Source organism: Macaca nemestrina, chromosome 13 (genome assembly GCF_043159975.1).
Source record: "Macaca nemestrina isolate mMacNem1 chromosome 13, mMacNem.hap1, whole genome shotgun sequence".
NCBI classification, from domain to species: domain Eukaryota; kingdom Metazoa; phylum Chordata; class Mammalia; order Primates; family Cercopithecidae; genus Macaca; species Macaca nemestrina.
Window position 1 is genome coordinate 54,826,261 of NC_092137.1, and position 26,573 is coordinate 54,852,833.

At 42.8% G+C, this 26,573-nt stretch overlaps 1 protein-coding gene across 4 annotated transcripts in view; it reads left to right on the forward strand.

Annotated features, from left to right (window-relative positions):
- LOC105465041 (spectrin beta, non-erythrocytic 1) overlaps positions 1-26,573 on the forward strand; it is a 213,751-nt gene that overhangs the window by 46,560 nt on the left and 140,618 nt on the right. For all 4 annotated transcript variants that reach the window (XM_011713237.3, XM_011713234.3, XM_071076693.1 and 1 more), the window contains exon 2: positions 21,951-22,145. In XM_011713237.3, the coding sequence (XP_011711539.1) occupies positions 21,998-22,145 (148 nt within the window). In that variant the 5' untranslated portion in view covers positions 21,951-21,997. The remainder of the gene's footprint in view (positions 1-21,950; positions 22,146-26,573) is intronic.

The window sequence follows — 26,573 nt, forward strand, 5'->3', positions numbered from 1 at the left end:
CACAATTCTCATGGGAGCTTGGCCCATCTTTCAGCACACTGTGTAAGCCCCTGACTGCCTTCCTGTTCATGGAGGACTAGGCATAGTGTGAGGGGTCTCATTGCTCATCTGGTTAGTGCCTTTGCAGTCAGAGCAAGCTAAGGGAACAATGCCCCCTACCTGTCTATCCTCCTGCAGGCCCAGTGTGGGAACAAGATGCTCTTCAGAGAAATCTCTTTGACACTGGCTGTCTCACCCAGCACCTACACTCTTGAGAATCTGAGGGCCTTAGCAGAATTTCAAAGTGTCCAAGGATTAGAAATGAGAAGTCTCCATGAGCATGAAAGTGACCATCCTTGTAGGTCATTATTTTGATCCATGCTCTCATCACTGGTTTCACAAACAGCCCTTTCCTTTCTAGTCTTTGAACACATCAACTCTTTTTGAGTAACACAGCAATATTAAAAACATATACCCATTGCCAAAAAGCAAAACCAACCCACTTCTGGCTGAGGAACTGCTGAATATCTAACTATACATCCCTCAGTAGCTGAATATGGTTACAACGAATGGCTTTCCCATATTTTCTTGATGCTTCTAAATGTATTAGTTCACTTTTGGGGGGAATATTTTGGTGCTGTCATAATCTATATATAGAAAATATTAAGGACATTTCCAAGAACTGCGTTAAAACAACCATAACAAACCATATTCTGCAGACTTCAGGTGTAGTATTTTGATTGCTTGGTTTGGTTTATCACCAACTCCTCTCTTCTATCTATTCTCTTCTATCTAATGCCCCACACTATATTAGGAATTTGTTACAATATGACTAATGCTGAATATGTGTGCATTGATTTTTAAGTGACTAGGTGGGACTGACTTGTTCACATCTCCTCCATTAAAGCAAATATCTGATTAGGAGAAAAGTAAGGGAGTAATTTGTTAGGAAAACTACTTTCTGAGGTGCCACCACCTCCCCTCCTTCCAACCTGAAGAGGCAGAGAGGTTTGTGTAGACAAAGGACTTGCGAGGCATAGCTGTTTTACATTCTGATGTTCTATGACTTTCTTAAATAAAAACCTTTTGGATTTTCATATCTGTTTAGCTAATACGAGTATTTCCTCCTTTTTCGAAGGGTAAAATCCTAGACTCAATGATATTCTTTGGGTGACTGAGAAGTCATACCAGCATAAGCAGTACAGCTGGCCCCCTGTATCCGTGGGTTCTGCATCTGTGAATTCAACCAACCATGGATAGAAAATATGTGGGAAAAAAAATCCACCAAGTTCCAAAAAGCAGAAGTTCAATTTGCTGCTTGCTGAAAACTTCATTGAATCCATGTGAATGAGGTGATGTATAGGCATTGTATTGGGAATTGTAAGTAATCTCTAGGTGATTTAAAATATATGAGAGGATGTGTGTAGGTTATATACAAATACTGCACCATTTTATATAAGGGACCTGAGCATCCATGGGTTTTGGTATTCATAAGGGGTCCTGGAACCAATCGCCCATGGGTAGTGAGGGATGACTGTATTTTCTAATTAAAATATTTTTTTTAAATAAGCATATGTTTTACTTGGTACCTTATAATACTTTAAAAAGTATAAAACTCCTAAATAAAATAATTGGTTTCGTGATAAATATTTCCAGTGGTGTACTTAAAGTGAATGTTTTCATCAGAATGCAGAAGCTGTTTTGAGAACTTTTTGCGCATTATTTTCAGTGGGGTTGTGAAATCCAGTGAAAACGTGTATAAATGTTTGTAGAAGAATACTTTGTTTATGAAGAGAGTGCAAATATTTTCTTAATATGACAACACCCCAGAGGATGGTTACAATTAAAGTAATAGTGATTCAGTTAAACATAGGGATGGAAAAGCCATTATTTTGAAATATCTTCTGAGCCCCATTGAAGAGAGTGTTTTACACACCTTGGCAACCAAGTTTTACTTATTGTAGTATTACTGCATTGTACTGGAGCACAAGAATGGTGTGAATACTTTGTGGTTAAACAAATTATAGATGCCTGTAGTTGTATGAGATCTTGGAATACATGCATTCCGGCTTCCCACACAGTACTCAGTCCTTTCTGTAGCTATCCTGTTGAATATATGGGGAGTACAGTGTACTTTCAGGCAAGATAGTCATTTAACAGGTCGTATTTAAATATTGTTTCAGTGCGTGCTGTGAAAACAGCAACAGTAACAACAACAAATCTAATACCTGTCTGCTCTCTGCATTTTTGGAGGGCTCTGGTTGTTAGAAAGTACCTCCTAACCCTGAGCCACTGTGAAGTTGTTGCTCCCCGCCTGCTGGGAAATCTGTGCCAGCTCTCCCAGGGCGGCTCCTGAAGCTGGCTGCCTGCAGATACCTGCCAGGTGTCTCTCCTGGACTTTTCCCCAGGGGTCGTAGCTCCAAGGCTGGGTCTCCTAGATGTCTTACAGCCTGGCTGCCCCTTCTGGACACTCTTGGCTTGGTCAGTACCTGGGGTGATTTCACTTGGTGTCTAACAATGAAACTTCCTTTGGTTATATCTTCTGGTGTTGCTTCGCATTGAGCTTGCCACGTTTTCCTTGAATTGCTGTCAGTTTTTATCTCTTCTAACCTTGGGAACTTTATTTTTAAAAATCTGGGCCAGGCGCGGTGGCTCACAGCTGTAATCTCAGCACTTTGGGAGGCCGAGGTGGGCGGATCTCGAGGTCAGGAGATGGAGACCATCCTGGCTAACATGGTGAAACCCTGTCTCTACTAAAAATACAAAAAATTAGCCGGGCAAGGTGGCGGGCGCCTGTAGTCCCAGCTACTTGGGAGGCCGAGGCAGGAGAATGGCGTGAACCTGGGAGGCGGAGCTTGCAGTGAGCCAAGATCGCGCCACTGCACTCCAGCCTGAGCGACAGAGCAAGACTCTGTCTCAAAAAAAAAAAAAAAAGAAAGTCTGAATGCAAGATCGTATGTGTGCTTGAACAATTTGAATCCCCTCTCGGCCCTGGGACCTTCCCTGTGCTACATCTGCTTTCGGAGGTGGTGAGGAAAGGGCTGACCAGGCCATGGACCTGTCCCAGCACTGGCATGCTTGAACATACCTACTCAGCCAGCAATGAAAATTTGTCTTAGAAATTTGAAGTTGCTTTTGAAGCTTTTTGGTCGGTGAGAGAACTTAAAAATTCTCATGTAAATATAATTTTAAAACTGTAGATGACTCAATCTACAAGAACTTATCTGTTTTGTTTTTTGGTTTTTTTTTACTTATAGTTTACATTTGGAAAAATTTACCACTGGATGAACTGAGTAATTTTTTCTTCTTGATAGTAGAGGAATTGGTAGGGAAATACTAATACTCCCCGAAGTTGAGAAAATTTTAAGTATAAAGTTTATTCATTAAACATTTGTTTATTGTCCTCTGTGAGCTAGGCACTATATTTAGGGATACATTGATGAAAAAGAGAGAAATACCTAACAGTTCATGGAGAGTACAGTATACTTTCAGGCAAGATAGTCACTTAACAAATTATTACACAGGTAATTATTTAAACACCATTGTAACGTGTGCTGTGAAAAAACAACAACAAACCAATAGGAACATAGGAGAGGCCCTGGGCTGGGACTAGGGGCTTCAAAAGAGTCTCTCCAGATAAAGTAAAGTTTAGGTTGATGTGGTTCTCATTTATCCATCATCCTTGTCTTTAAAATCACAAGATATTGAGAGTTAGCAGTGCCATTGCTAATGAGATTAGAAAGCCTTCATTAATTACAGGATCCTTGGATTGAGATTGGAGTTTAATGGCACAGAAGGCAGCTTTAGGGTTCACTTGGTGAATTAATCTGCTCAGGCTGCCATAACAGAATGCCATAGACTGTACAGATTAAACAACAGAAATGTATTTTCTCACTGTTCTGTAGGGTAGAAGTCCAAGATCAAGGAGCTGTCAGTTGATTTCTGATGAGGCTTCTCTTCCTGGCTTGCAGATGGCCGCCGCCTCACTGTGTCCTCACCTGGCCTTTTCTTTGTGCAGATGGAATGGGTGCGGGGGGACCATAGCATCTCTTTGTTCCTTTTATTTTTATTTTTTTAATTTTTAATTTTTTTTTTTTTTTTTTTTGGTGATACTGGGTCTCACTCTGTTGCCCAGGCTAGAGTGCAGTGGCGTGGTCTCTGCTCACTACAACCTCTGCCTCCCAGGCTCAAGCAATTCTCCTGCCTTAATCTCCCGAGTAGCTGGGATTATAGGCACCCACCACCGCACCTGGCTAATTTTTGTATTTTTATTAGAGACAGGGTTTCACCATGTTGACCAGGCTGGTCTCAACCTTCTGACCTCAAGTGATCCACCCACCTCAACCTCCCAAAGTGCTGGGATTATAGGCTTGAGCTACTGCGTGGCGCCGGGCCATTCTTTGTTCCTTTTCTGATAACTACACCAGTCCTATTGGATTAGGGCCCTACCATTATGACCGCACTTAACCTAGATTACCTCCCTACAGGCTCTGTCTCCAAATACAGTCACATTAGGGGTTGCTCCTACAACATGTGAATTTGGAAGGTGAGCACAATTTGGTCCATAACACTCAGGCTCCACTAAAAATCCAGCTACTGCTTGTGCCCAGCCTGTGATTTTTCTCTCTCTGCAGAGTCATAGAATACTAACAGAATTTAGTTCCCTCCAAATGTTCCAAATTGCCCTGACATCCGGTTCATTCTTCTGTGCTGCTGATTTTGACAAAAGAAGCAACTGCTTCGAAAGCATTTTGAGATAGGAAAAACAAAGCGCATATGATGTTGCAGATATTTTGGGAAATAGAAAACTTGTTTATTAGTAACATATTTCAAGGAGATGAAGTTATGGGCTTGATTTTGGTCAAGTAAGTAGTTGAAAAATGCAGTTTCAAAAATCACATCACCAGGGAGATTTTAAAGAAATTTAGAGTGGTGTGGATGCCCTGATCTTGCCTTCTAAGTTTTTTCCCCCTATTGGGAGAACACAGAAACTTGCTGATTCCTTTTGCTCTTATGCCTGATTGAAGACTTCACCAGCTAAGATCTTCCTTTCATTTTGCAGTCGTTTGAGCAATAGTAGGAGCCAGGTAAGTTTGACTTACAAGCCCATGCAGCTTTGGACAGACTGTGCATTATCCTGTGACTTTCTGGAAAGTGTGGTAAGGTATCCCCAGCCTGAGTGTTGGGCTGATTGGCTCGGTTGAATAGGGTCTGGCTCCACAGTAGTCATACTTAACATACTTAACTTGTGGCTGTCACCTATGATAAATGCATTGTAAATCAGAGATCTCTTTTGTGGCTCTAAACTTACGGCAATATTTTAGGCACCATGGCTCATTTTTCTTGTATACTCATGTTTAGATATTCTGGAGAGCCAAAGTGAATCCACATTTACTTTAACTGACTTTTGTTACCAAGCTTGATATTGAGTACCTTTGAAAATAAGCTTTTAAGCAGTCATGTGCAGGCCTCTAATGGATTCCAGACTGTATAGACTGTATTGTTAAACAATATTTTGTTTTTTGTTTTTTTTTTCCAGATTGATCAGGTTTAAACAGATTTTAGTAATAGAGCAGTGGTCTCCAACCTTTTTGGCACCAGGGACTGGTTTCATGGAAGACAGTTTTTCCACTGACGGTTGTGGGGATGGTTTCGGGATGATTCAAGCGCATTACATTTACTGTGCACTTTATATCTATTATTATTACATTGTAATATATAATGAAATAATTCTGGCGGGACATGGTGGCTTATACCTGTAATCCTAACACTTAGGGAGGCCAAAGTGGGCGAATCACCTGAGGTCAGGAGTTCGAGACCAGCCTGACCAACATAGTGAAACCCCGTCTCTACTAAACATACAAAAATTAGACAGGTGTGGTGGTGGCACATATCTGCAATCCCAGCTAGGGATTGCAGAGGCTGAGGCCGGAGAACCTCTTGAACCCAAGAGGCGGAGGTTGCAATGAGCCGAGATCATGCCACTGCACTCCAGCCTGGGTGACAGAGCTGGACTCCATCTCAAAAGTAACAATAGTAATAATAATAGTTTTACAACTCACCATGATATAGAATCACCTGAGCTTGTTTTCCTGCAACTAGATGGCCCCATTGGCGGGGGTGATAGGAGACAGTGACAGATCATCTGGCATTAGATTCTCATTAGGAGTGGCCCAATCCCGATCCCTCTCATGTGCAGTTCACAGTAGGGTTTGTGCTCCTGGGAGGCTCTAATGCCACCACGAATCCGACAGGAGGCAGAGCTCAGATAGTAGGTATATGCAGACTGTGGGGAACAGCTGTACTTCGCTTGCTTGTCTGCTGCTCACCTTCTGCTGTGTGGCCTGGGGGTTGGGGACCCCTCTAATAGAGGTTTGATCGTGTTAAAATGACAATTATTTAAATGTTTTTTCTAGGATTGATGTTTTCTTCCTTTCAAGTATCATAGGCCAATCTTTAGTCATTTTGTTTATTTGAAAGGTTATGGATTTCTAAGTAAGTTTGGGAAACATTTACCAAGCATACAAAGGGGAAAGGCTTGTTGCTGCAGTGTTAGTGCAAGCAATGGTAGTTACTTGAACAGCTCTTTGAGAAAATTTAACTAATAAAGTGTAAATCTCTGGAAATCTGGGTCGCCATGACAGTCTAGGATTTAGGATATTTTACAAAGGGAAATGATCTTAAAATCATCTGTATTTAAGGCCGGGCGCGGTGGCCCAAGCCTGTAATCCCAGCACTTTGGGAGGCCGAGACGGGTGGATCACAAGGTCAGGAGATCAAGACCATCCTGGCTAACCCGGTGAAACCTCGTCTCTACTAAAAAATACAAAAAACTAGCCGGGCGAGGTGGCAGGCGCCTGTAGTCCCAGCTACTCCGGAGGCTGAGGCAGGAGAATGGCGTAAACCCGTGAGGCGGAGCTTGCAGGGAGCTGAGATCTGGCCACTGCACTCCAGCCTGGGCGACAGAGCGAGACTCTGTCTCAAAAAAAAAAAAAAAAAAAATCTGTATTTAAAATAAATATATTAAAAGGCAAATACAGGTGACATTGTGAAATTAGTGATTACTGCAATCCTATCCAAATATGACCCCTCGTTTTGTGACAGTTGAAAATAAATTTATAATTTTATAACTTACAAATTTATAACCTTCGCTGAATGAATCTGAGTAAAGAGAAGGTTGTTCCTATATAACAATAAGAATTTTACTGGGATCCAAAGTACATACACTTTAGGTAGGAAGAAGCACTGTGCTTTAGAGTTAGATTACGCTGCGGCGACACAGCTCCTACCATCTGCATTGCCTTTCATAGTTGTCTTTGAGCACCTGCTGTGGCTTAGGGGCCCTGCTGGGTACTAATGGTTTAAAGAGGAACAGAATAGGCTGGGCGCGGTGGCTCACGCCTGTAATCCCAGCACTTTGAGAGGCTGAGGCGGGCAGATCACTTGAGCCCAGGAGACCAGCCTAGGCAACATGGCGAAACCCTGGCTCTACAAAAGATACAAAAATTAGCCAGGCGTGGTGGTCTGTGCCAGTGGTCCCAGCTACTGGGGAGGCGGAGGTCCTGGAGGCAGAGGTTGCAGTGAGCCAACATTGCCCCACTGCACTCCAGCCTGGGCAACAGAAGGAATCCCTGTCTCAAAACAAACAAACAAGAAACCACTCTAGAACAGAACAGAGAGGATGCTGGCCCTTGCAGAGCTTGTGGTGGTAGGGGGAGGTATATGTGTCCCACATATCACTTAGTATAGTGTTGCTTTTCAGTGCAGTTTTACATATTTCTTTCATTTCATTCTCTTCCAGGTAATTGAGATATGCATTTCCACTTGATAGATTTGCAGAGGATTTTGGCATTGGGTTGCTCTAGGAGAAGTCAACCTACAAATAAAAAGTTCTTTATTGTTCCTGTGTTGTTCAGGCATATGATACTAACTTATGAAATTTCACAACGCATAAGGCAATGAAATGCCAAACCCACCGAAATTCAGGATTGGTATTCTGGCAGCAGCACCATTAGAACTATACTCTAATGTAATTTAAAACTATTTAGAATTAAATGTAAGACCAAATTTTTATTTATGGTGGCTTAGAAACACCCCACATTAGCCATAAGACCATGGTGCTAGTTCTCTATTGATTTAATAATTTCTATTTTTAAAAATAATTTAGTCAACCAGAAGACATCAGTTAATTTCAATTTTAATAGCTCTTCTCTGTATGTGGAACAGAAACAAGGATGGCCTTGAACTGCCGTGTATGTGAGAATAGCTGTGTATTTATTTGGTGGGACTTAAAAAAATATTTTAGTTGGTTCAAGTTAGGTGATTTTGAGGCTTATAAATGAACACTGGAAAAATTAACCTTTCTCTCTAGATCTATTTTCAACATTCAGCTGATTTTTCAAAGTATTAGAACTTATAAAATTATATTTAGAATTTAGAGAGTATTATATGTAAGCAGAGAAGAAGTAAGGTACTTTAAATTTTTTTTTTTTTTTTTTTTTTTTTTTGAGATGGAGTCTTGCTCTGTTGCCCAGGCTGGAGTGCAGTGGCGTGATCTCAGCTCACTGCAAGCTCTGCGTCCCAAGTTCACGCCATTCTCCTGCCTCAGCCTCCCGAGTAGCTGGAACTACAGGCGCCTGCCACCACTCCTGGTTAATTTTTTGTATTTTTGGTAGAGATGGGGTTTCACCGTGTTAGCTAGGATGGTCTCGATCTCCTGACCTCATGATCCGCCCGCCTCAGCCTCCCAAAGTCCTGGGATTACAGGTGTGAGCCACCATGCCTGGCCTGGTACTTTACAACTTTAATGTGTGAATAGTGAAGAAGGATAAATTTCTATGCAGCATATAAAGAATTTTCTTGTCAGGGACTCAAATAATAAATCCATTTGTAATATCACTGTTCCTTGTGCAGTTTGCTCTGTAAAATGGAGGAAGGTGAGGAGGGTGCCATGTTTCTCTCTTGTATTGTTTTTTGTCATAGAGTGTATTCATGGTTATACTGTATAATAATGATAAGTTTTTAAACCATGGTGATGAGCTCTTTTTGGCAGAATGTTTTAAAATAAACAGTGTATTTCCCACAAGTGAAATCTTTTTTTTTTTTTTTTTTTTTTTTCTTGAGACGGAGTCTCGCTCTGTGGCCCAGGCTGGAGTGCAGTGGCCAGATCTCAGCTCCCTGCAAGCTCCGCCTCCCGGGTTCATGCCATTCTCCTGCCTCAGCCTCCCAAGTAGCTGGGACTACAGGCGCCCGCCACCTCGCCCGGCTAGTTTTTTGTACTTTTTAGTAGAGACGGGGTTTCACCGTATTAACCAGGATGGTCTCGATCTCCTGACCTCGTGATCCGCCCGTCTCGGCCTCCCAAAGTGCTGGGATTACAGGCTTGAGCCACCGCGCCCGGCCGTGAAATCTTTAAAAACAATTAATTTCCATTATAGCAAGGGTGAATTTTACCCCTTCAAAGAGTATAGAGCCTGGTTGAATTTGCCCATTAAGAAAAACAAAAAGTGTCTATTGGACTGTATTGTTTATAAAGCTAGAACCACCTTCCACCTTCCAGTGGCATCTTCCATCTTTATAGGAAAGTTATAGGAAAGAGTTTTATCTCTGAATATTGAGAACAGAAGTTCATAATGGGCGTTTTAGCATTTGAATATTGTAGGGAGAAGATGACTAAATCTTCACTGCTCCCCTAAAGTGTACACACGTTAGTTCTGGTGGGGAGTAGCCACTCTGAGATTTTGTATCAGAGACATAATGAGTGGGACCCGTGATATGTGAAATTCTAGTTCTTTAGTACAGAGAAATGTGCTCTTCATCTTTCTCTCTTTTGAGGCTTTTTTCGAGTGTTTGAAACAGCCATTGCAAAACTTTAACTGAGACAGCAGAAGAGATCTGTACTAACCAACTCCATCTGACTTCTAACCTCCAAGCAGTCCTTGTTCTTTCCTGGGCGTAGGCCAAAGTAACTTTGGGAGGAACTTAGTTTGTAGTTTAAAACAAAGATGATAACAAAACCCACTTCTTGCCTGGGGACTAGATTGCCTTTGTAGGATTAACAAATTAACCACACTATTAGAAAATATGGTTTAGGAGTCATGCTGATGGAGGCTGCAAGATTCTAAACCTCCCCAAATGGTTCCTGGGGAGAACATCAGTATTGCAAAACCTAAGATGAGTGCTTGTGACATTTTGCAGACCCTGTCCTCGATGGATCAGCTGGCACCACCCAGATGGATAAACTGGCTTATCTGGTCTTGTGGCCCCCACCCAGGACTGACTCAGTGCAAGAGGACATTTTCAACTCCGTATTCATCTCCAGCCCTACCAATCAGAACTGCCAACTCCGTGGCCCCCTACCCACCAAATTATCCTTAAAAACTCCAGTCTCCAAATTCTTGGGGAGACTGTTTTAAGTAATAACAAAACTCTGGTCTGCTGCACAGCCAGCTCTGTGTGAATAACTTTATTGCAATTCCCCTGTCTTTATAAATAGGATCTATCTAGATAGCAGGGGAGGTGAAACTTTTGGGTGGTTACATCTTCATTAAAGGAGATAAGCATTTTTTTCTTTAGCTTGGATAGTGTTTCTCATCATTTTTTCCATTATTCCCATCCCCAATAGGGATTTTTTAGATTATTTGTTTATTTTTGTGACAGGGTCTTGCTCTGTCGCCCAGGCTGTCGTGCTTTGACATGATCACAGCTTGCTGCAGCCTTGGCCTCCCAGGCTCAAGTGATCCTCCCATCTCAAGCTGAGTGTCTGGGACTACAGGCTTGTGCCACCACACTTGGCTAATTTTTAATTTTTTTGTAGAGACAGGCTCACTTTGTTGCCTGGGCTGCTCTCGAACTCGTGGCCTCAAGCGATCCTCCTGCCTGGGCCACCCAAAGTGCTCGTGTTACAGGTGTGAGCCCCTTAACCCAGTGTGAATTTTTTTTTTTCTTTTTTTGAGACGGAGTCTCGCTCTGTTGCCCAGGCTGGAGTGCAGTGGCGCGATCTGGGCCCACTGCAACCTCCGCTTCCTGGTTCAAGTGATTCTCCTGCCTCAGCCTCCCAAGTAGCTGGGACTACAGGCGCCTGCCACTGCGCCTGGCTAATTTTTTGTATTTTTAGTAGAGACTGGGTTTCACCATGTGAGCCAGGATGGTCTCTAACTCCTGACCTCGTGATCTGCCTGCCTCGGCCTCCCAAAGTGCTGGGATTACAGGCGTGAGCCACCGCGCCCGGCCGACATTTTTTTTCTTCTAATTGCCCACCCATGAAATTTTCATGCCATAGATACATTGTATATCTATGCTTATATGAAAAAGAATACAATTTTTTGCCTCATCCCTAAAATGAATTTTCATTCCTTTTGGGGGCGATATCAGCCCCATTGTGTATGTGCAGGGAAACCTGGCTGGGTGGGTAACTGTCCTAGGCGTAATTAGACTTTGATGGGGGTCATTCATTTCCTTATTTAAGAACCTTGAGTCTTTTTGATATTTTTCTGACATGGACCACTATTAAAGGGTTCTTGCCTTAGAGGGTAGGCGAGTTTGTTCATTTAAAGCATGGGCTTTGGAGTCATACCCACTTGGTTCAAGTCCTCTTGGTTTCTTCATTTTTTTGCTGTGCCACCACCAGCAAAACTTTAGTTTATTCACCTGTAAAATAGGGCTAATAGTAGTATCTATTTCAAAAGGTTGCTGAGGAGGATGGAATGAGAAAGCAAATAAAATACCATGCCCCAGAAAGTATAAGCCATCCTCCCAAAATGTAATTTTTAACTGTGTTAGGGTTTAGTCTTCACCTCTGCATTTTAAAGATTAGATTGTGTTCTGATGGTACAAGATTCAGTAGTGATAAAGATATTACAATAAAAGCATCATAGCTGTGTGACTTGATCGAGTTGTTTAACTCTCGGGGCCCCAGTTTCCATATTTTTGTTAATTATGATTGAAAATACAAAATAAATGGACTGAAACGTCAAATATGGTAGTAATCCTAATAAATGCAAATGGATTATGCTTGCCGACTAAATGACAGAAACTCTTGGGTTAGATTGAAACAAAGAGAAGCATACCTAAAACAAAATGACTCTAGAAGTGTGAAATCAAAATGTCTGAGACAAGTCTCAGTCAATTGAGAAAGTTTATTTTGTCAAGGTTAAGGACACACCAATGACATAGCCTTTGGAGATCCTGATAACATGTGCCCAGGATGGTCAGGGTACAGCTTGCTTTTATACATTTTAGGGAGTCACAATACATCAATCAGTACATGTAAGATTTCCATTGATTTGATCTGGAAGGGCGGGATGGGGGGAGCCTTCCAGGTCGTAGGTAGATTTAAAATTTTTCTGAGTTCTTATCAGTAGAAAGGAATGTCTGGGTTTTGTTAAGGTGTTGTGGAGACCTAGGTTTTACCATGCAGATGAGGCCTCCAAGTAGCAGGCTTCAGAGAGAATAGACTTTTGAGTATTTCTTATCCCACTTAAGGTCTGAGTTGATGTTAATGCTGGAGGGGGATAGTGAGACATGTCCAACCCCCCCCACCTCCTTCCATCATGGCCTGAAAGAGATTTTCAGGGATGTCCTTGGCCAAGAGGGCCCATTTCAGATGGTTGGGGGCCTTAGAATTTTGTTTTTAGTTTGCAGAGGGTTTGAAATAGTGGGATAGAAAAATACATACCAGGCAAATATTACTATCAATCAAAATAGAGTTCACATGTTAATAGGGACAAAAACAATATTTCATAATGTTAACAGCTCACCTAGAAGCTAAAATAATTATGATCTTGTAACATACTCAGGGAATGAGAAAGAAAATCTGATAATCATAGTGAGAAATATTACTATACTCTGCCACTGATAAATAAAAGTTAGTACAGCTATAGATTACTTGAAATCCAAAATACTTCATTAACAAGAGTTTAATAATTTAATAATTATTAATAGGTCTCAGAGAAACTTTCCCTCTCAGGATGATCTGATTTTCTAAATTTTGGCTGAACTGTATGCAGCTCTATACTGCCTTTTTTTTTTTTTTTTTTTTCTTTTTGAGACAGAGTCTCGCTCTGCCGTTCAGGCTGGGGTGCAGTAGTGCTGTCTCGGCTCACTGCAACCTCCACCTCCTGGGTTCAAGCAGTTCTCCTGCCTCAGCCTCCTGAGTAGCTGGGATTACAGGCACCTGCCACCATGCCCAGCTAATTTTTGTATTTTTAGTAGAGACGGGGTTTCACCATGTTAGCCAGGCTGGTCTTGAACTCCTGACCTCATGATCTGCCCTCCTCGGCCTCCCAAAGTGCTGGGATTACAGGTGTGAGGCACCGTTTTTTTTTTTTTAAACAGTGGATGTGTTCCTGTAAAGCTACAGTGCACTGGATTGTTTTAAAAGTGAAGGCTACTTTAATAACAGACATTGTATGCTTGTGACTTTTCTTGTATTGTTAATTATCATGCTGTGACTTTTCATGTGTGTCTTTGTATTTATGAGTAGAGAACTCTGAATGGGATGCAATCTCGGTCCCTTTTTGGCACTAGCCCCATGTACCTGAGTAATTATAGGTCAGGCACGTTATTAAGAAACAACGGTTTCTTAATAACTTGGACACAGGGCAGGGAACATCACACACCGGGGCCTGTGGTGGGGTGGGGGGATGGGGGAGGGATAACATTAGGAGAAATGCCCTAATGTAAATGATGAGGTAATGGGTGCAGTAAACCAACACGGCATCTGTATACATATGTAACAAACCTGCACATTGTGCACATGTACACTAGAACTTAAAATATAATTAAAAAAAGAAACCACTGTTTCTTATAGATACTCCTTGTTGGCAACTGAACAGTTGAGATAGTTGAAGCAAAATTCTCAGACACGCAGTTTGCAGTTTGGTCCTTAGAAGGCCTTTTTAAAGATAGCATACCAGCATCCGGTGTACACTTTTTCAATTCTTTTACGAATAAAGTGGGAGAGTTTTAAGTGTTTGCAGAACATTTGGATCTGTGAATTCTGCCAAAGTAATTGTTACATAGTTTTCTTCCTCGAAAAGGATTGGCGAACGTTGGTCTTTCTTCATTTTATTTAATTTGAGCCTTTAAGATTGGGTATTAAGGAAGTGTGTGCATATGTGTAGTGCTAATGAAAATTCCATGTGTTCTCTATTTGCTGCTTTACTCTCTGAAATCTGAGTAGTTCAGATAAAAACATTTTTTCCAAGGGTGAAAACTAAATTAAAAAGGGAAATCTAAATTTTATTGTATGTATGGAGAGGCACCTTATTAAATATTCAGTCATTCATTAGCAGCCCATTTTAAAAATGTGACTTCCTTGAAAGCAGAGTGTCTAGCAGATCTATGTAAGTCAGAAGAGTATATGTTTCAGGCGTTGTGACTGATGGAGATAGTACCTGAGTGGCAGCTCCAATTAACTTTGCCCCTGTGCTCTCACCTCCCAATCCTCCCTCCACCACCCGCCCAGGCAGCCCATTCAGAAACAAATAATTAGCAAGCACCTAATGTTACCAGGCACTCTGCTAGGAGTTATAAAGACAGAATGATGGGATTGTGACCTCAAGAGGCTGTGGCTTATTGATGGTAAGTAAATAGATGGTTTGTAATTATGAATCTGTCTTTTAATGACAGGTCAGCGGTGCATAAGGTGTTGGAGGGAGTGCATGTGGGCACTAAGGTTGTCTAATTCAGACCAGGTGGTGGTGGTGGTGGTGGTGGTGAGTGATTCCAGGAGGTTCCTGGGTGTAGTGATACCTGAGCTAGGATTTGCAGGAAGAGTAAAGAGCTGTTCCAGGTGATAGGTTTGGAACTGAGACAAGAACATGATTCTTCTCTCTCAGGAGTTGCAAGAGCTTACGACACAGAGAGTGGGACCAGGCTAGAGAGATGGACAGAGTCCTCATGGAGAATCTCATTTTCTCTCCTAAGGCTTCTCGGCATTCTTCTGAAGGCATCGGGAGCCAACTGGTAGATTTTAGTTTTTAGGGGGTAAAATGACTGGAATTATATTTTAGCATGGTCCTTCTGGTAGCATTGTAGGGGAATGGATTAGGGATTACAATGAGAGATGAGGAGCTGGAATGAGAAACTCCTGCTGGAACTAACTCATGAGATTTTCAGGAGGTACAAGTTACCTTAGGACCACCCTGTGGAGGGAGAGGGAGAAATGAAAGGTGACTGCGAGGTTTCTGGCTGGGGCAACTGGGAGAAGTGGGGATGCCCTTCAGCGAGGGAGTGGTGGAGGAGATGCGGGGCCTAGAGGTGGGGGCTGTGAGTTCGGTGTTCGCCAGGTGGAGTTCGTGATTGTTAGGAGACACCTGCACCTTGCTGTCCAGGGAGCAGCTGTCAGCACCGGGTAACCAGCAAAGACAGGGAAGTGGGTGATGTCACCAAGGCAGATTTTGTAGAGTAACAGAAGAGGGTGCTGGAAAGGAGCCTGGGGATTATTGTTTCTTCATAGAACAAAAACCTGCAAGTTTATCTTATACCTGTGCAACTTATTTAAGTGTGGCATCTTGGGAAGTAGGAGAACAGGTAAAGTATTTTCCCTCTGGGCTGTTCCAGGTATTGCCTTTACGAATTTTAATTAATATAGAGGAGAACTAATAGAATACTTCTAAAGCCAAACTTTAGAAGTTTGGCTTTAGAGCTACCATGACCTGTGGTAGCTCATGCCAGAGCTGTAGAAACCTCTTTGCCTCAAAGATTCAGGATAATAATTTCCATATCCATTTCTGCCTTGGTCCACCTGTTTGAAGAAATGAATTTAGTGTCTGCTTATTGAAGCAGAAAAGAATAAAGCATCTGGAATTTCATCTTACGTGCATCTTATGGAAAATTCCAGTTCATAGGATGTAGGATTAGAGAAGAGTAATTTGAGGGGGAGGATCTTGGCTTTTCTACATATTCCTTTTTACACACACACACACACACACACAGCCCACACACACACCCTACTGCATCCCACCCCACCCCACAATGGAGAAGAGCGGGGAAAGTAGATAGACACTTTCAAGTATCTTTTTGAAACCTAGTCACAAAACATGGGCATTACCCATATCACATGCAGGGTATTACTGTTTTTATTCATTCAAAAGTTATTTAATGAGCTCCTACTGTGGTGATCAAGTCCAGTGGAATCCAGGCCCTCGCTCTGCTAGTAGAGACACGAGGGCCTTTCTCTTCAAGGGGAGATTCCCTTTTCTTGTGTCAGCCTTACATAGTCCTTTCCCGGTTTCCTAATGGTGGAACCACCAGGCAGAGTTCCAAGATGGCCAAGGCTTCCTCCCTTCTCTTCCTAACCTTCCCACAGCTATTTAAGAAGTACAGATGACTTCACAGCCCACGGGAGGCATGGCCAATAGCACCTGGAGAAAACCCAGCCCTTTTTAGATAACCTCCTGGGACACCTGTATGTGTGATATAACTGTCCTCACAGCTGGCCCAGTCCCGTGTGGAAGTGGTTTAGAGGATGATGATGTTTGTAGCATACTGGAGTTTGGAGTCTCCATGCCATGGGCACACTCTTCCATATTCTTGTCCTGACTCTGACTTCTTCACCCTCACATCACTCCCTTGCTGCTGTTGAGTGCCTAGAAGGGACCTTTCCACGATGGCTATGGTGGGAGCGAGGGATATTTTGCCTTGAAATTGCTTTGAAAATAAAATAATGGGTTCTATCACTGTAAATACTCAGTTTTGTCTTTGGACAAAGGACATTGTCTTTGGACAGATGGAGAATATTGAAGAAAAAAGATGTCTGTCTCTAGTAACAACTTCTGGACACTTGAGTGAAACAGTTGAATAAAAAGAAGAACTCAGAGCATTGCTTTTTTTGTTGTTGTTGTTTTTGAGACGAGTCTTACTCTGTTGCTTGGGCTGGAGTGCAGTGACGCAATCATGGCTCACTGCCACCTTGACCTCTTGGGCTCAAGTGATCCTCCCGCCTCAGCCTCCCAAGTAGCTGGGACTACAAACACGTGCCACCATGTCTAGCTAATTTTTGTAGAGACAGTGAAGAGGAGTGGGGAGGGCGTCTCACCATCTTGCCCAGGCTGGTCTCAAACTCCTGGGCTCAAGTGATCTGGCCACTGTGGCCTCCCAAATTGTTGAGATTACAGGTGTGAGCCACTGGTGTGAGCCACTGTGACTGGCATATATATATGTATTTATTTTGTACACAGACTAGTGGATAATTTGGATTCTTTCACTTCCCACTTCTGTTTTTTTTTTGTTTGCTTTTTCTTTTGAGACAGAGTCTGACTCTGTCATCCAGGGTGGAGTGCAGTGGCATGATTATGTTTCACTGCAACCTCCACCTCCCTGGCTTGAGTGATCCTCCTACCTCAGCCTCCCAAATAGCTGGAACCACAGGCGCATGCCACCCCACTTGGCTATTTATTATTATTATCATTTTTGTAGAGATGGGGGTCTCACTGTGTTGTCGAGGCTTGAACTCCTGGGCTCAAGGGATCTGCCTGCCTTGGCCTCCTAAAGTGCTGGGATTACAGGTGTGAGCCACCACTCCCAGCCTAACCTTTCCGTTTTCAGGAACAATAACTGATTTTAAGGAACACCATTAAGAAAGAACATTAGGGAAAAAAGTGCTTTAGTTCTCTGAATGACTTATTTTAAGCTTAAGACAAGAATTATCACTTACTTATTAAGTAATCTGTGGGCTGGGCAAGGTGGCTCACACCTGTAATCCCAGTACTTTGTGAGGCCAAGGCACACGGATTGCCTGAGGTCAGAGTTTGAGACCAGCCTGGCCAACATGGTGAAACCCTATCTCTACTAAAAATACACAAATTAGCTGGGCGTGATGGTGCACATCTGTAATCCCAGCTACTCAGGAGGGTGAGGCAGGAGAATTGCTTGAACCTGGGAGGTTGTAGTGAGCTGAGATCACGCCACTGCGCTCCAGCCTGGGCAACAGAGAGAGACTCTGTCTCAAAAAAAAAAAAAAAAAAAAAAAAAAAAAAGGGGGAAATCTGTGGAAAGCAGTTGTTGGTTCAGTGATAGAAAGAGAGATTCTCAGGTCGGGGCAGGGCAGGGGGCCAGGCTGGGCTTCTGCAGGAGTCAAGTGCGGTGGATGTTGCAGCGCAGGTATAGCTGCCCTGGAGGTTTCTTCTCATTGGTCAGCAGGTGGCACCAAATAGCTAAAACTTATCTGGGGAGAGGCATGCCTTGCTTGGGTTTCACCTTGAGTTGGATTGGATTAAATTTTACTTTCAGTACTTTCAGAATTTGGGACTGTTAGCACTTCACATTTTCTCCCTAGAGATAGAATCCTCCAAGGTTGAATTTTATTAAAGTCTTTGATATTGATAATAGTCATGAAAGTTAACTCTATTCAAGGTCAGATGATTGCATGACAATATTAATTTTCATTTTTTAGAAGGGTTTATGACTTTGAATATTAAATGCCACTGTAAGATCATTCAGTGGAATATACTGACTGGATTAGGTTTCTGAAGTTTTTGTGTTTTTATGAAATCCCATAAATAAATTGCTAATGTAGGTGTGAAAACTAATATACCCATGAATGTACTTAATTGGGATTGAGTATGTCTATCTGATGAGAACCCAGGATTTTACTCCCATTCAGGGTTTTTCTGTTAGAGCAGAGGTGGGTGACAGTTTGAGTCACAGATGTTGTGGCTCAGTTGTAAGGTGGATTCGGTGCTTCTTCCTCAGGAACATGTGGGATGTGTCAGCGATGCTCTTGGATAGCATGTGAGAAAACAGCTATGACAAAAGAGCAGGCAGTTGTGTGCTGGTACCACCCAAGAACCTACTATTTATTTAAGGTGTAGTTAATTTGTTTCAGCTTATTTACCATGGAAACTCGGTTGCATGTGGCATGTGTGGTTATGTGCTGTAACTTTTAGAAAGCTGCATTTCAAGCACGATAAATGTTTCTTTTCTGCATATATAGGTTTGTTTATTTTTTGTGTGGTGGCATATGTGAGGGAGAAGAATCATCTCTTGGATGATCCTTCTGTGTTGCTGAGTGGTGTCTGGTTTGATTAGCACGCAGGCTGTCGTGAGGAGGCCTGCTGACTCTGGCCCAGGTGCACATCTTGGTGCACACTGAATAAGGCTTTCACTAAATAAGCATCCAGGTACAAAAACCTGACAATAAATTTTTGAGTTTTAAGATGTTGATAACGGCCAGGCATGGTTGCTCACGCCTGTAATCCCAGCACTTTGGGAGGCCAGGGCAGGTGGATCACAAGGTCTAGGAGTTTGGGATCAGCTGGTCAATATGGTGATACCCCGTCTCTACCAAAAATACAAAAATTAGCTGGGCATGGTGGCTCACGCCTGTAGTCCCAGCTACTCAGGAGGCTGAGGCAGAAGAATTGCTTGAACCCAGAAGGCGGAGGTTGCAGTGAGCCAAGATGGTACCACTGCACTCCAGCCTGGGTGACAGAGCGAAACTCCATCTCAAAAAAAAAAAAAAAATGTTGATAACACATGTTTTTTTCTTGGGATATCTTCATACCACTTTAAAAGGGAGGTGGTCTTTTTCTTCCTTTCTTCTTTGTTTGCAGGTTAACAACTTACTTAGATAGCTTTATATGCCTGACTGAGCCTGATTCCCCACAGTGAAATTTAAAATATGCAGGAATTTAACCACACCCACAGGCTTCAGGCATAGCACTAGCTCAGTTTCTCAATGCTGCAGTTCTAGTCAGTTCTTTACCAGGTCCTGTCAGTTCTCCCTCCAAAGCACGTCCACCTCTAAGCACATCCACCTCTTAACCATCCCCACTTCTCCACCCAGAGCTGCACCGCCATCATTTCTGGAGTAACCTTCCAAGTGGCCCCTGCTTCCATTATTGCCGCCTAGAATCTGTTTTTCCACACAGCCCTGGGAAGAATATTTTACAAATACACTCAAGGGTGGTGTCGGTTATTAGCTTAAAATCCTGCAGTTGCTTCCCGTCACACTTGGGCTCGCCCACATCCCTTCCCAACCTTGTCTCCGAGTCTCTCCCACTGCCCACTAGACTCTGCCACACTGAACTTGCTGTTCCTCCCGCATGCTATGCTGCTTCCTTTGCCTGTAACACTGTTCTTCTTGATCTGTGTGTGATTCATTCCTCTTGACATTGAGTTCTCAGTTTCAGGACCCACTCAGAGAGATCTTCCCTGATCACCAGATCTAAAAATAGTCACTCCCTCTATCACATGACTCTGCTGTCATTTTTTTCTTTGAACTGTCTTGCCTTTTCTTGTGTGGTTTTTGTCCAACTCCTACCACTAGGATATAAGTTTCCCTAGGGCCAGGTCCTTATTGTGTTCGTTTGTATCCCTAGCATCTGGTGCAGCACAAGTGCATAGTAAGTCTTCATTGTATTTTGGCTCAATGAGTGAATAATGCTATACTGAAGGGAGAAGCTATGTTTAAAGCTCATCAGTTCAGAATAAAGAATAGCAATCGTGTATTGAGCATCTACTGTGCACTGGTACTGTCCTTGGTTGCCATATACTTACATCTTAATTTTTTTTTTTTTTTTTTTTTTTTTTGAGATGGAGTTTTGCTCTTGCTGCCCAGGTTGGAGTGCAATGGCATCATGTCGGCTCACCAAAACCTCCAGCTCCTGGGTTCAAGCAATTCTCCTGCCTTGGCCTCCCGAGTAGCTGGGATTATAGGCATGCGCCACCACGCCCAGCTGATTTTTTATTTTTAGTAGTGATGAGGATTCTCCATGTTGGTCAGGCTGGTCTGGAACTCCCGACCTCAGGTGATCCACCCACCTCAGCCTCCCAAAGTGCTGGGATTACAGGCGTGAGCCACTGTGCCTGGCCTTACATCTTAATCTTAAGCATCAGTTTTCTAATATGTAAGTGAGATGTTTAGATAAAATGATCTGCTAGTTCTCTTGTATAACGTTTTATGAATTTCCAGGAGAAGGTTAAAGATTATAATTTTTTTTTTTTTTTTTTTTGAGACGGAGTCTCGCTGTGTCTCCCAGGCTGGAGTGCAGTGGCATGATCTCGGCTCACTGCAAGCTCCGCCTCCCGGGTTCACGCCATTCTCCCGCCTCAGCCTCCCAAGTAGCTGAGACTACAGGCGCCCGCCACCACGCCCGGCTAGTTTTTTTTTGTATTTTTAGTAGAGACGGGGTTTCACCATGTTAACCAGGATAGTCTTGATCTCCTGACCTCGTGATCCACCCGCCTCGGCCTCCCAAAGTGCTGGGATTACAGGCTTGAGCCACCGCGCCCGGCCTAAAGATTATAATTTATGGTGATACACTATAGGAATAAATGAGTTCATTCAGAAGCCCACATAGGTGTTGATCTACCTCCGATAACATTTCTTTTTTTTTTTCCTTTTTGAGATGGAGTCTCGCTCTGTTGCCCAGGCTGGAGTGCAGTGGCGTGATCTCAGCTCACTGCATGCTCCACCTCCCAGATTCGAGCAATTCTTCCTGCCTCAGCCACCCGAGTAGCTGGGGTTACAGGCATGCACCACCATGCCCGGCTAATTTTTGTATTTTTAGTAGATACGGGTTTTCACCATGTTGGCCAGGCTGGTCTTGAACCCCCAACTTCAGGTGATCTGCCCACCTCAGCCTCCCAAAGTGCTGGAATTACAGGCGTGAGCCACTGCACCCGGCCCTCCAATAACATTTTTAAATTGCAGAGTTTAAACTTTAGAAAAAAGGAATAAACCCACTATTTTGGGGGCATCCATCATGTCATTCAATCCTCTCAACAACCTCTGAAGTATCTTCCCTCTTTAATGGTTGGGGAAACTGAGGCTTAGAGCTACTAAGTAACTTGACTAAGGTCACACACCTATTATGAGACAGTGCTAAAATCTGAAACCAGCGTTGCTCCGAAGACCTATTCTTGGCAAGCACTCTTTTACTTTCTACTCAGTCTTATCCCAGTAGGTTCCGTGGGGACTGTATGTACTTTAGACGTCTAAATGTTTTTCCTCTTCTTTCTCATAGAACTCTAAGAAGGAGCTGATGTGGAGGAGCAGCTGAGACAGTTCAAGATGACGACCACAGTAGCCACAGACTATGACAACATTGAGATCCAGCAGCAGTACAGTGATGTCAACAACCGCTGGGATGTTGATGACTGGGACAATGAAAACAGCTCTGCGCGGCTCTTTGAGCGGTCCCGCATCAAGGCTCTGGCAGGTGAGTCCTTCATGCCTGTCAGAGGCCCAGGATGCCTAAGATCAGGATGCCCCTTAAAATCATCCACCCTGTTCCCATGACACTGTCCTGTTCGAAGATTGTCTCACCTCTATTTAAATGTGTCCTGCGAGAGCCAGCTGACCATTTTGTAAGGTAGTCAGTTCCATATTTGGAGAGCTGTCAACTCTAATGGCCAAAATTATTCAGAGCACAGAGTGTTATTTATAGCAATTCAATAACAGCTGCCCTAAGTTTGTAAGAATTCTTTTATTTTTTGACAAATCTTACATATCAAAATCTCGAAGCATATTATTCCTTATACTCAAAAATATACAAATTTACCTGTGTACTTAGTGCCTGTGATACATTAACTGGCCTGACCTGTACCAAGATGGGTTAGTGTCACACGCAAGGATTTTACATCTGAAAAGCAATAGCTTAATCTGGTAAAGGCACGTTTAATACAGTAACAGGTAAGTTTGCCATTGGTTCATCAGTTCGTGGAACATGTCCTTACTTTGTGATTCCTCATTCCGTTGTTGCTGGTGAACACCTAGAGCACACTTTCTCCATGGCCCTGGTGGGGGTGAGGAGTGTTTTACCCAAAAGTTGCCCTGAAAATCAGGAAAGCATTCTGTGGGTCTGAAAACTCAGCTGTACTGAATATATGTAAACCAAGGATCAAAACAGAGTTTATTCAAGGTCCTGCATCTGTACTTTGAGATTTCAAATGAAATTTCAAGTGAAATTTATTCCAAATGATTTTTTTTCTTAATGTCTTTAATTTTGATAAGTAAATCAAAATTACGACTTGAGAAGTTAAGTTTACTGTTAATTCCAACTATAACTCACATTTTTGTTGCCTTTATAGTGGAATCTGATTATGAAGCATGCATCATTTAGAGTCGTCTTTATTGTGGACAAAGGAAACCTAACCCAGAGTGGTTTAAGTGACAAAGAGGATTTATTGGTCACACAGTAGGCAAATTCAGTCTTCAAACAAGACTTACTCCTGGACTTAAATGGTGTGACCAGGATCTAGTTTCTTTCTCTCTGCTCTGGCTTTATTTTCTAGTGCAGGCTCTGTTCACAAGCAGGCTCCATCCCGTAGTCCCAAGATGGCTACCCCAGGTCCCAGGCCCCCTTGGACTGTGGACATCCAGCAGAAAAGAGGTTGCTTCTCTGCTTTTCATGGCCCAGATATATCAGTCTCACTGGCGTGATTGATCATGACTTGGGTCATGTGCCTCTCCCACTGGAGTTGGAGAATCTCATGTGCCGTTAACTTCTAAACAGGATGCAACCCTTAGAGTGAAAGTTTGGTCAGTCTCAACCAAACAAGTTGGCTAGAAAAATTGGAATATAACAGAAAAGAGGAAGAGGAGAATGGACATTGGAGGTACAGCTAACTATGTGCTACAGAAAAACTATTTAACTGCTTTAGGATATTTTGTCTCTTGAGTGGTGTTGATTTAAAGATCTTTCTTGAGTTTGCCTGAATGAATGATTAATCAGTCACTCTAGAATTTGGGCTTCATTACCATTCATTAACATGGAACTCTATGGAAATCATAACCCTGGCTTGTGCTAGTAAAGCGATTTCTAGATCATGAGTCTTTTACTTTCTCATTCCAGGCTATGTATTGTCTCCTTTTTAAAGGACCATTTTGTTTGCAAACTAGAACAGTTCCTTGTTCTTTGCATGTGGTCTTTTCCTACAGTTTGAGAGGAGTGCCTGCAGCTGTCCTTATTATCCATCATTTGTCTTAACCTTTCTAGGATGTTTATCTAGGTCCCTCAATAACTGTAGTCATAATAATAGCAAATACTCAATATGGTACTTACACTGTGTGCCAGGCACTGTGGGAAATACTTGCATATATTAACAGTTAATCCCATAACGATCATATGAGAGAGATTATTACTATCTACGTTGTATAAATGACAAAACAGGTTCCAGAGAGATTAAATAACTTGCCCAAGGGCATACTGCTGCTAAGTGGCTGAAGGCATACTGACTTTGCAGTGTATATTCTTTTTCAGTATTCAGTAAAGTAAAAAAAAAAAAAAAAAAAAAAAAAAGATGTAAAGCTCATTGGCAGAGAATATTGCTAGTGAGGTAATTCAAACATGTTAAAAAGATCTTTGGAATTCTCAGGAATGCATCCTGTGGTCTAAAAGAAACCATGAGGAACCATGGCAAGTTATTGAAAAGGAAAGATGCTGCTTCCAGGTTAAATGATATTGGGTGGAGGGGGTGGGAATTGTATTCATTGAATTTACAAGATACCAGGAAAACCATCTGCTGGAGGAAGGTAATGAAGGAAATTATCTTATACTACTTATTCTTTTACTTATTCTGTGGGACAGAAAAATCTCTGAGCCCTCTAAAAAACTATATGCTGATAGCAGGAGTTACAGAACAATCCAGTAGTGTCTGGAATAGAATAGTGGTTCAGTGGTTCGAAAAGTGGAGGGATTGTTAAAGCACGGGATGCTGGGCCCACCCCCAAAGTTTCTGATTCAGTAGGCCTTGAGTGGGGATGATAATTTACATATCCAACAGGCCAGGTGATGCCCTGACTTGGGGATCACATTTTGTGACTGATACAGAGTACTGATGGTCATGCGGTCCCCTTCCTTTGGTGTTTGAGACCACTTCATCTGAACCAAGCTCAAGTCTAGGAAAAAATAAAGTTTCAAACCCAACAGAGTTACCTTAAAGATACACTTGGGACCCTTTTCAGAAGATGGCACTGAAAGTAAAGAAGAAAGCTCCTGGCCCTCCTAAAGCCAAAGCCAAAGCGAAGACGTTAAAGACCAAGAAGGCAGTGTTGAAAGGTGTCCACAGCCACAAAAAAAAAGAAGATCCGCATGTCACCCACCTTCCAGCAGCCCCAAGACACTGCGACTCTGGAGGCAGCCCAGATATCCTCAGAAGAGCACCCCCAGGAGAAACAAGCTTGACCACTATGCTATCATCGAGTTTCCGCTGACCACTGAGTCTGCCATGAAGAAGATGGAAGACAACAACACGCTTTTGTTCACTGTGGATGTTAAAGCCAACAAGCACCAGATTAAAGAGGCTGTGAAGAAGCTCTGAGACATTGATGTGATCAAGGTCAACACCCTGATTCGGCCTGATGGAGAGAAGAAGGCATATGTTCCACTGGCTCCTGATTATGATGCTTTGGATGTTGCCAACAAAATTGGGATCATCTAAACGGAGTCCAACTGGCTAATTGTAAATATACATATCTCTTTTCACCAAAAAAAAAAAAAAAAAAAGAAGATCCACTTCATTTGGGAGTGTTGGGAAGGCTAACCACTTGACTTTGAGAAAAGGGAGATATCTTCCTGTCCCTTATAGGGCAGTGATACAGTGATAGGCCCAACAGGAGTGAGTGCTATTGTGGGTTTCTACTGAACATGCATGTTCTAAAGCTTTGCTTAGAGCCATAAAAATGTACATATCACATTTCCTGTGTCCCTCTAGGGCTTTTGGTAGATACAATCTAATCTAGGCTTCAGTCTGAATTCTGAGGCAGATTTACAAAAGATGCAGGAATTCATCTTTTAATGGTGCAGTTCATCTTGTACTGATAGTGGAACCACCACCTGTGCCCTTTACTAAGCTGCTTTCAAGGTTTATGTATCTAAGGAAATAGGGTGAGGTAAACTACTCGTTACTAATTTTCACCCAATTGACAGATACTTCCTATTATTAGGTTGTTATCTGTGAGTTGTAAAAAACTTTTTTTTTTTTTTTTCTCTCTGAGATGGAGTCTCGCTCTGTCGCCCAGGCTGGAGTGCGGTGGCAGGATCTCAGCTGAGTGCAAGCTCCGTCTCCCAGGTTCACACCATTCTCCTGCCTCAGCCTCCCTAGTAGATGGTACTACAGGTGCCCGCCCCCAAGCCCGGCTAATTTTTTGTATTTTTAGTAGAGACAGAGTTTCGCCGTGTTAGCCAGGATGGTCTCAATCTCCTGACCTCATGATCCGCCTACCTCGGCCTCCCAAAGTGTTGGGATTACAGGTGTGAGCCACTGCGCCTGGCCTAAAAAACATTTTTTTTTTATTATTTTTTATTTTTATTTTTTTTATTTTTTATTTTTTTTTTTTTGGAGACGGAGTCTCGCTCTGTCGCCCAGGCTGGAGTGCAGTGGCCCTATCTCGGCTCACTGCAAGCTCCGCCTCCCGGGTTTACGCCATTCTCCTGCCTCAGCCTCCCGAGTAGCTGGGACTACAGGCGCCCGCCACCTCGCCCGGCTAGTTGTTTTTGTATTTTTTAGTAGAGACGGGGTTTCACCGTGTTAGCCAGGCTGGTCTAGATCTCCTGACCTCGTGATCCGCCGGTCTCGACCTCCCAAAGTGCTGGGATTACAGGCTTGAGCCACCGCGCCCGGCCAAAAAACATTTTTATAACTTT